Source organism: Sciurus vulgaris (genome assembly GCF_902686455.1).
Source record: "Sciurus vulgaris genome assembly, chromosome: 9".
Classification (NCBI taxonomy): domain Eukaryota; kingdom Metazoa; phylum Chordata; class Mammalia; order Rodentia; family Sciuridae; genus Sciurus; species Sciurus vulgaris.
The window spans coordinates 33,872,047-33,882,635 of record NC_136469.1 but is presented as its reverse complement, the minus strand read 5'-3'; the positions used below and the strand labels follow the sequence as shown (position 1 = coordinate 33,882,635).

Sequence of the window (10,589 nt, the reverse complement as noted above, 5' to 3'; positions counted from 1 at the left end):
ATTTCATGGCAGAAATCATGCTTCCCACTCTGTCATCCATACTACCTCTCACAATGCCTCTCACTGAAGACATGTAATCTCCAGGTGATCATAAAGAAAAATTCTGTTGAGTTTGCAGAGTCAGTGAGAATAAAAGAGCAAATTCATGGCTGGGAAGGCATGACTGTATGTATAAAACCTAAACAAGTTAACATCATAGAAAATTACCTCATTTCCTGGTATTAATAAAAGTTGGCTCATATACTACACAATGACTAATATGGCATTGATATTAGCAAAGATGATGATCAAGAAATAGAAAAGGGAGGGCTACGGTCTTCAAGTATGAAATTATTTTTGTCCAAGGACACGAATAAAAGACTAAATAAAGTCGAATAATGTTGGTTCTGAATCTTTCCCCCAAAAGGAAACTTTATTGCCAAACAATTATAGCTACCATTATGAATCAACTCCTATGATCCAAGCACTGTTTACTCATTATCTCTAATCTTCATAACAACACCAGAACTAGAAATTAGTATTTCTAATTTATACATGATGACATTAAGGCTCACCAAGGATAATAACTTTCCTAAGGTCACAAAGCCAGTAAGCAAACATTACAAAAACCCATGTTTATTCAAATCTAAGAATGTGTTGTATCCCCTCCATTATGCCTTTTGGCATTTGCCTAGGGTCTTAGCTCAAGAATTGCCTTAGAGACTCTCTGGCACACAAATATGATATTGAGAAGGCTAATCAAATATAATCATTTAAACCAAGCATTTCCTCAGAGCAATAATACCAAATCATTTCTGCAGTTCACAGCCTGTGATCTGACTGGAAGTCAACTCTCTCATCATATGCTGCCTGAGATAAAGGTTCTTCTGTCATTTTTAAGGGTAAGGTAGGACTTACAGTCAATATGGGTTGCACTTGTTTTCACAAGTTCCACCTCAGAACAGGTTTTCTATGTTTGTTCCTTTCCTGTCAGCCTTTCTTTTTCTTACATCTCTCCTTTGGGATAAAGTGATATTTGCACAAGCAAGAGAAGTCAAAGGCATGTAATTCTGGCCAGCTCCATCTGATGTGAGGGGGACACACAGCTATCAAAGCAGAACGTGGCCTTGTCATAAATGATATTCACAGAATAAAAGACACCGGGAATACTTTCTTAGGCCATGACAATGTTAATTGTCTGCTATTCGGAATTGTTGCAGGAATGAGAAAAAGGAGTTTTAGGCTCCTACAATATATTCCAGTCATGTTAAAACATCGTTTTTGTCGACCAATCCCAGATTCTTCGGTAGTAAGGAGGAGTGTGGAATTGTCTGGGTGCCTGAAGAGAGAACGACACTGTTTTGCTGCAGCGGTTAATAATGATTCTAAGGTAAACCCATTAGTGCCGTCTCCACCGTGTGCATGCAGTCGAGCTAAAGTTTCGGTCTATTCACATTTATTCAAATGTCAGCAGAACAGAAGTGGATGGAGGTTTCCATAGAAACCACTCATGGTTTCAGGTGATTCTCGGGGCACTTGTTCCATTAACTGTTTGGAGGAAAAGGTGTACGCTGTGGCTTTTCCTGGGTGCGGTTTTCCTGGCTTTCCTTCATCCTTAGAGCTCAGCGCTGGGTTTCTGCCACGCCCCTTGGGGTTCTGCATTGGCGGACACCCGCTCACAGCTTTCCTGCCTTGGCAGAGAAGAGGGACAGGGCCAGCCTGACACAGGCTGCGCTCACTGATAGCTGATGCCACAACATTGCTTCTCCTTTGGCCAGAAAGTCTGAAAGTCTCTTACCTCGAAATTTATTAACATAATTTCTTGTTCAGAATGTATGTCATCTGTAAAGAATGTTGCCAACGTGAAGGGCAAGGACAAGCCCAATGTTCGTGGAAACCCAGTTAAAAACAAGGGCAAAAAAGAAAAAAAAAAAAAAAAAAAAAAGAAAAGAAAAGAAAATGAAAGAAGAAAAAAGAAAGAAAAGAAAATAGCAAAAGAGAGCAATTTCATGGCATTAGTAAACTTTTAGGTGTAAAATTCAAGGTTAAAGATAATAATAATAATAGTAATAATAATAATAATAATAAAAACTTCAACACAGACGCTAGGCACTTAATTGCCTAGAAATCCCTGACCATAATAAGAGAAAAAAATATTGGAGTGGGTAACCAGGGATTGAACCCGGGGTGCTTACCCATTGAGCTGCATTCTAAGTTCATTTTTTAAATTTTGAGACAGGGTCTTACTAAGTGGCTTAGGGCCCTACTAAATTGCTGAGGCTGGCTTTGAACTCATGATCCTCCTGCCTCAGCCTCCTGAGCCGCTGGGATTACGGTCAAGCACCACCATACTTGCACCTAAGGTAGAAAAAATTTTAAAGGAGAAAAAAAAAAAAAGATTCAAACTCAGAAAGAACGCAGTGACTCCCACGTGTTATTGAATGCCATGGTTTCGGTAAGCTTTATGAGAACACAGAAAACTTGGAGTGCCCTACAAAGATATGAGGGAGGAAACACATGTAATAGCAGTAAGAAACTACAAGTTAGGATCTTGGAGTCCCGAGGCAGCCTGATGTAGTTGAAAGAGCACTTCTGGGCTCTGAGGACTGAGGACTCAATAAATACCTCACCTTGTCCACGTACTTTCTGGGATCTTGAATAAGTCCCCTTAATCACCTTCCTGTCAGTCTCCACATGTGTCATGTGAGGATAATAATTCCCACCTTGGGTGATTATCTTAAGGATTAGAGATCATGGAGCAGTTCCTTCTGATCAGTGTATCCGTTATCTGAAACCCTGTAATCTCCAGGTTCTGCACAGATGCAAAATGCCTCATATCATGAAAACACTCACTGGAGAACTAATCTCTTATAAAATGGGTATTTATTCACATAGGTTACCGAGATTAACCCTTGCATCTTTCTCGGTTTCAAATTACTTGACAAGTTCTAGCTGATTCTATTTATTACTATCTGATGCAACTTGAGTGCTTGTGAATTAAAAGGAACAATGCATGCCTTGGGAAAGAGCAGGATTTTATGAAACACATGATAGTGATAAAGAACTAGAGAGGAGATATAGTGCAGACCAGTGCCAGAGTCCACTAGCATCAAATACTAGACCCAGTAGTTACTAGATGCAGAACCTGGAGCAAGGAGCTTAACTTTTCTATGCTTCAGTTTACTTATCTATAAAATGGAATGATGATACTATCTATTGCAAGGATCAGATAAAGATAAAAATAAATGTTGGTGAGGATGTGGGGAAAAAGGTACATTTATACATTTCTGGTGGGACTGCAAATTTGTGCAACCACTGTGGAAAGCAGTATGGAGATTCCTTAGAAAACTTGGAATGGGACTACCATTTGCCCTAATTATACAACTCTTCGGCATATACCCAGAGGACTTACAACCAGCATACGATAGTGACACAGACACAACAAAGTTTATAGCAGCTCAGTTCACAGTAGCTAAGCTATGGAACCCAACCTAAGTACCCTTCAACAGACAGATGGATAAAGAAAAACGTGGCTTATATACACAATGGAATATTACTCAACCATGAAGAAGAATGAATCTTTATTTTTAGTATCCTCACAAAGACTATTCCTTTTATCCTTGATTCTCTTCCCCTCTTTACCTGAATACCCATGTGGCTCACTTCTCTTCCTTCAAGTCTTTGCTCAAATTATCTCTACAAAATGGGCCCACATACTAAAAATTACAGCCACACCCAATTCACACTCATGACTCTCTTTATCTTGTTTTATTGCCCCTTACCAGTTGTAATAATTTTATTGAATGATACTTCTTTCTGGAATGCCACGTCCATGAGGTCAAAGATTTTGTCTCATCAGCCCATTATCCACTAACGTATCCTCATTGCCTAGTACAAAGACTGGCACTGAGTAGGTGCTCAGTAAATAAATAAATATTTGTTATTATGCAAGTAAAGTTAGTTCCTTGTTTTTTTAACGATACCAGTTACCCTGGGGAAAGAATGACTGCCTATATTTAAATTTCCTAAGAGGACTGTCCACAAACAAGAACTATATTTTGAAAGCAAAACTTAGTTTAAAAAAAAAAAAGAAAAAGGGTATGCATTTGAATGAGTTTTAAGAAAAGGTTAGGTGCAAAAGAACTGCTGAGGTTAACATGAACATTGACCTGTGAACTTATTATCTAAATTAAAATCTTTATCACCATACTTTCCAAAGCAATATAACTTATCAGAGATGCATATAAAAAGACTCTCATGTCTTCCTTCTCAATAGCCAGAACAGATGTACATGATTTTATTACCAATTTTGCATCAGAGAATGTTACTTACTGTACCTAGTAAAAACTAAAGATGTAAATCAGATGTTGGTTCTAAAAAATCTATGAGAGCTATGACAATCAACTGTGAAGACATCTGGAAGCCTTATTAAAAAAGATCACAGCACACTGAAAAGGCCCAGAAGAACCAGCTTCATGGACGTGTGACAGGTGCCAGAGTCTGTGCTCAGAGGGGCCCATCACTTCTGGGGTCACCACCTTGAAATTCTTAATACTCTCTGAACACAGAACCTCCATTGTCATTTTATACTGGGCCCTATAAATTATGTAGCCAACCCTAAAGCCCAGAGAGGACTACATTGCTCTTTTAGCTACCACTCAGTGATCAAGGAGTCAGGTAGAGATGGAACACTCAGAAAGGCAAAAAAGGAATTTCTCTCAGATAACTCAGGTGTATTAGCAAACTTTCCATTACTATCACAAAATACCTGAGACAATTAACTTATAAAGATGAAAGGTGTGGTGTGGTTCATGGATCTATAGGTTCTAGTCCAAGACAGAACAGTTCTATTCCTCCAGATGTTTGATGAGGACGGTACATCATGGTATTAGGGAACAGACAAATGTGAATGATGTGAACATGAGTTTAAGAGAATAATTATATAAAATGGGCCCCCATTTTATACTGACCCCCATATGCTTTCTTTTCCAAGCAGCAATTTACCTGCAGCCCTGCCTGGGTCTATGCCGAGAGGATACATCACATCCTCAGCAAACTACCTGCTATCTTCAGGAACAACACAGGCCCAAAATAATGTCAATAAGAGGAACCCAAGTTACCCTGTAGGGGGAGACTTTTGCATGCCTTCCGTAGACCAGATCCCCAAAATCAGGGAGATGAGGATAATTCCTCCTAACCATAAAATCTGTAAGAATTTATGGTCCCAATTAGAACCAGTCAGCATGGGCCAAGGTGACCTAGAGTTGTCATAGCAGTGGGTACTTGCAAGTCTGATATCATCTTGCTGTTAGTCAAAAGTCAAGAGGTGGACCTCGGCAAGACTCTGAAACTTCTCTGGGAGTGCAGAAGAAGCATGCTGTCCCTCTCCTCTCTGAGAGGATCCCCTCTGTCTTTTGAGAGTGTCCCCTTTCCCTTTTCCTATCCCTTCAATAAACTCATTCCTGTTACTCTGAGTGACATGTCTGAAATCTTCTGACTTGATCATAAGAACCGAGTTGGGAGGGGGTGTCTTCATGCTGCCTCAGTTTCCTGGAAGGCCCAGCTCTGTAAAAATGCCAGAAGTGGGTGGCAGAACAAACCACTGTGTCATGAGCCAGGAAGCAGAGTGACTGAACAGGTGGGGTCCCAGAGTCCCCTTCAAGGGCACAATCCCAGTGTCCTAAGGACCTCCCACTAGCCCCCACCTTCCAAAGGTCCTACCACCTTCCAATAGGGCCACCTTGGGACTCAAGCCTTAACACGCAGCTCTTTGGGGCCACTTAAGTTACAAACTATAGCACCATCTCTGTTTGCAGGTTGCTTTGAATGGAGGGAACTGAAGGATCCCGGCCCTGGGTCACTGCTTGTTACTCCTAAGTGGCCTGTGCAACCATCACCAGCCACATCACCTAGAAGCTTGTTAGAAAAGCAGAATCTTCACATTCCTGGAGAACCTGGGGTTGAACTATTCATAGAAGATCTGCTTCTGGAAGAAGAAAGAGGAAAAAGAGGAAGGAGAAGGAGGAGGAAGGAAATATAAACAAAGGATTAAAAAAAAAAAGCAGAATCAGGACTCACTACAAAATCAGAATGTGCGTTTCTGCTGAACATTTCCTTCTGAGTCACAAAGCTACCCTGTTCCACTTGTCACTACAGCGCATGATCAAGAACATTTGAACTCCCCAATTTCCTTAATAGAGTTCTACCTCCCAAGTCCACTAGATAATCCTTAAATGGAGAGTTGTCAGATTGGGACGTTAAACAGTTAGCTTCGAACATTTTTCCTTTTGTTCCTTCTACAGTTCATTCTCTAGGATTGGTTTAACATGAAATGATCTGAAAAACAAATGAATAAAATCAATGAGAGGAAAGCATGAATTATGGGTTATAAAGTAAACTAAGCAAGAGGAAAGCAATGTAATAAAGTAGTATTTTTTTTTAAAGTACCTTAACAATAAAGTAGCTAACACAACTCTTAAAATATATCAGGCATCTTATAAAGCATTTGCCATGGATAACTTCAGTAAATTTCATCACAAACTTAAGAAGTAGGTGCCATCTCTCTCCTTTGCAAAAAGTCCATAACATTACTCGTGAACACACTGCCATTTTCGCACGACTATAAAATTTTGTCATGTGTTTATAAACATCTGCAGCATCAATGCTTCAGTGTAAATTCACATATGTATTTCAGGTCTTGAATATTAATGCAAGTACCTTGGAAAGAAATAAAAATAAGGCCAAGTTAAATTCAACAAACGCCAGAATCATTCAATTTGAGATCAAAGGAAGAACAATAAAGAGTTTAAGTCTGGAAGTGCGTGCGGGGAGAGGTTGTACTTTCCTGTTCCTGTATGTGGCATGGCATGCCTCTTGGGCTTTTCTCTAAAAGATCAAAGGGGAAACCCTGAAACTCAAAAGCACGTGGTCAAGTCATTAAATGTCTGAAGATTTAGAAGTAAAATTAAACTATAAAACCAGCAACAATCCCAACCGCTTCCCACTAGCTGGAGGCCCAGGTATAGAGCCAGGGGACTCCACACGGAGGGTCAGCCTCTCCCCTCCAGGACCCGGCACCGCGCTGGCTCCTCCCGCCGCCCCAACCCGCGGACGGGGAGGAGCCGCGAAATCGAAAGCAGCGGCCCGGGCGGCAGCGGCTGCGGGGGCTCGGCGCGGGATGGGGCCGCGGGCGCCGCGGTGGCTCTGGATGCTCAGCTGCTGCTGCCTCCTCGGCCGCGGCGAAGCGGGTCCCCGCGCCAACGCCACGCGCACCTGGCCGCGGAGCCGCGAGCGAGAGGCAGCTGCCTTCCGGGTACGGAGCGCGCCTCCCGCGCCTCTTTCCTCCTCTCCCTTCCTATCCCCGGTCTGGGCGGGGAAAAGGGACCCCCAGCTGACACGCCTGGTGGCCGCCGGCCCGCGGCTGCGTGATGCGCCCGGGGTTCACGAGCTGCGCGTTCACAGGGAGGTTCTGTTGGCCCGTGCGCCAGGGTAACATGCATGGCTAACCAAAAGGTTTGTCCCCCGGGACTTAGGCGATCCACCCAGGGTCATCGACGGATAGCGCCACAAAATGTGGTTGATGGACAGAAGCACCCTTGTCCCTTTTAGCCGTCTCCTTGATTGGCCCCTCTCGCTGGCACAGCTGATCGATTGCACGTTTACTAGAACCAGAAACAGGGTGCTCTGTTGGCGGAAGAAGCATGTCATTTCTTCCCCCAGAAGGGGGCGCTGGTATCTTCCTCCTGTGATCAAGTTTATAAAAACAAAAAGCCCGGACTCCTGCAGGTTAAGGGTTGTCCTGCGCTGGGGACGTTTTGCTCTGAAAAAAATAAATAAATTTTCTCTTCGGATTTTTTTAGACAATTTTTCATAATACTGCGATTTTTACTGTAGCATTACGACTCTCAAAGGGATCAGTTTGCTGAGTATGAGTAAAAGTTTTTCCTGAAACTGAGGAAACTACGTGTACGGCTTTAGAGTTTGCCTCACTGTATTTCTTCTATATTTGATATTATTTAACATATTTTTAACGATCTTAAATATGTCATTATGATTTAATTATTATAAAAGAAAATTTACTCATTCTGAATCAAATAAGTCTGAATCCAGTAATGCTGCTCATTGGAAGTGTATGTATATTTTTTCCTACTGTTTGCAGGACTTGTCTATTCTGTGTTCTACCCTTGTGAGCTTGGTTGCATTTCCTGGTGAACCAAACCCCCAGGGGGAAAATAGTCAATCTTACCTATAGTGATAATGTATTCATAAGCCAAATGGATACTGGGTTTGAACGGAGATGGCTGAATAGTGTTTGTGTCCAACACTGGCTGGACACAGGACAGATGGAAAGATCCTTGCTTCTTGGCTAACCATGAGTATTAGACTTCTGGCCTTGCAGGATGTGTTAAATTATGTGGTAAATAAAACTCAGAATAACATGAATTGATTGAGTTGAGACTCCTCAGTGGTGTTTATCTACCAGTTTAATTATGTATAATGAAATGAACTTTTTAAAAATCAAAGTTTAAAAGTAAAATAGAGTAATAAGGCACTCTTTGTTGTGCTAGAGAGAACCTATAAATTATAGCTGGAAAAAGCAGGGATAGTAGATAGGTCCCATCATATTTGTAGGCTGATGGATCCACAGTGACGGCCTGAACTGTGACCTTGGAAGTATTCGGGGATGGCTACTGGAAACTGGAGTTGGAGAAAGGATCTGATTAGTGATGTCTTTCATGGCCCTGGGTTTAGAGAAGGATGTAGGTTTTTGTCATCACAGCTGCTATTGTGTGCATCTAGAATGGCCGTCAAGGACATGTGGACTAAAGGCTTGGTTACCAGCCTCTGGTGCTCTCCAGAGGTGGCAGAAACCTGTAGGAGGTGGGGCCTAGTGTAAGGAAGCTAGGGTTGGGTGGGGGGATGCCTTTGAAGAAGTTATTAGGACTCTGGCCCCTTTCTGTGTCTTTCTCTGCTTCTTGGCTGCCATGAGATGAACAGCCCTCCTCTGCTGCATATTCCCAACCTGATGTCCTCTACTACCACAGGCCCAAGCAACAACAACAACAACAAAAAAAAAAAACCATGATCTTACATAGTACCTTATGCTTCTCTAACAATTTCAGTATAAAACTTACTTCTGTGTGCATGGGATTCATCATAGGGAATACCACAATATTATATATTTAGTACAAAAAAATCACTAGTAATAGAAGACAACCCGAATATCAGTGAGGAAAAAAGACAAAATCCCCACTGCCTTCTCAGCAAATAAATAGACATAAAGTTCCTTCAAGTTTACAGATTTTCTGAGGATTCCCGGCAAGTGGAATGGCCACACCCCTCCACCAGGTACCCCTGGTGTGACTTTAGGCAAATTATATGCCTGTGCCTCAGGTGATTCATCTGTAAAAGGGAAGTAATATTAGCAATTGCTTCATTCAGGCTAATTTATATGAAGCAGGTAGAACCAATACTTGAATTAAATTTAGCACTCCCTCCGATCGCTTCAACCATATATTTAGTATAATTGATGACTGAGAACTTTCTTCTCCAAAAATTAAAAACCCAACAATTTTGTCTTAAAAGATTTGCTTACTCCTCTAAGAGACAGTTGAGTACATGCAAGAAAAATGTGTTACTTAATTTACTTTTATTTAGAGGCAGTCTGTGAGAAAGACTACATTGATATTTCTCCTCCAGGCGGTGAGTTCAGTACCACCAAATAGCTGCAGATGCTCCCATCCACCCCCACGTGCTTCCAATCTTAGAACACCAATTCCCGTTTCCCTCTCTACATATCCTAATCAAAGCAACTTCTAAGACTCTTGTTATCATAGTTGGAAAGCTGGTTGGGAGTCAGGATGCCTAAGATGAAACGAAGGACTTTCTGATTGTTTCAGAAAAAATGTTGCTCTCTAAAGAATTTTAAAACTTTAGTCTAATCTCCAGATGAGACTGGTTCCCTTCTCTTATCAGTGGAGTTAACTTTTTATTTATTATTATTACTAAAATGAAACAAGGGGTCCTTGTCTCTTATTTTAAGTAAACATTGCCCTCCCTTTGTGATTATGGGTGGGTAAGAATTTCAGAGCATTAATGAAACAGTCTATTTAGGTCTGCAAAGCAGTAAGTTAAAATACGGAAGAGCTTGCTTAGTGATACCTCACAGTTAAATTTTATTTCAAATGCGTAATCAACTCAAGCATATGAGCATACTGCTCACACATGTGTGCATGTGTGCACACACCCACACAGAGGCAACTTGAGATTTTGGTTCTTAGAAGTCTCTATAAAAGTAGCTTTAGCAACAAGGTTTTAAAGGATCAAAGCCTTATGGTGTTAATTGTTGAGATTTAGGAAACAGAATGTCTATTACTGTCCAGAGGACATATTTTCACTAGTTTTATAATAACAGGTTAATTTCCTCAAGTTATTCAATCCTGAGTCATTTTCCAGGCAGAAATCTGGCTTATCTGCTTGTAACTCAATCAATCAAACCCTTTTAAATCAAAATAAAACAAGAAGTATGTGAAGGTCACTGATTTATCACTTCTATTCAAAGACTCTTCCGGTTTATCAGCTCTAAATTTTCTCACGTGAGAGCTGATTTC

At 41.2% G+C, this 10,589-nt stretch overlaps 1 protein-coding gene across 2 annotated transcripts in view; it reads left to right on the top strand.

Annotated features, from left to right (window-relative positions):
- Nucleotides 1-7,104: 7,104 nt before the first annotated feature.
- Nucleotides 7,105-10,589, top strand: part of LOC306669205 (cathepsin O-like) — a gene marked incomplete at its 3' end in the record, with an annotated part of 108,652 nt that continues 105,167 nt past the window's right edge. The window contains exon 1 of one of the 2 annotated variants that reach the window (XM_079153092.1): nucleotides 7,105-7,291. In XM_079153092.1, coding sequence (XP_079009218.1) covers nucleotides 7,157-7,291 — 135 coding nt within the window. In that variant the 5' untranslated portion in view covers nucleotides 7,105-7,156. The remainder of the gene's footprint in view (nucleotides 7,292-10,589) is intronic. The other variant, XM_079153093.1, reaches the window with a different exon arrangement.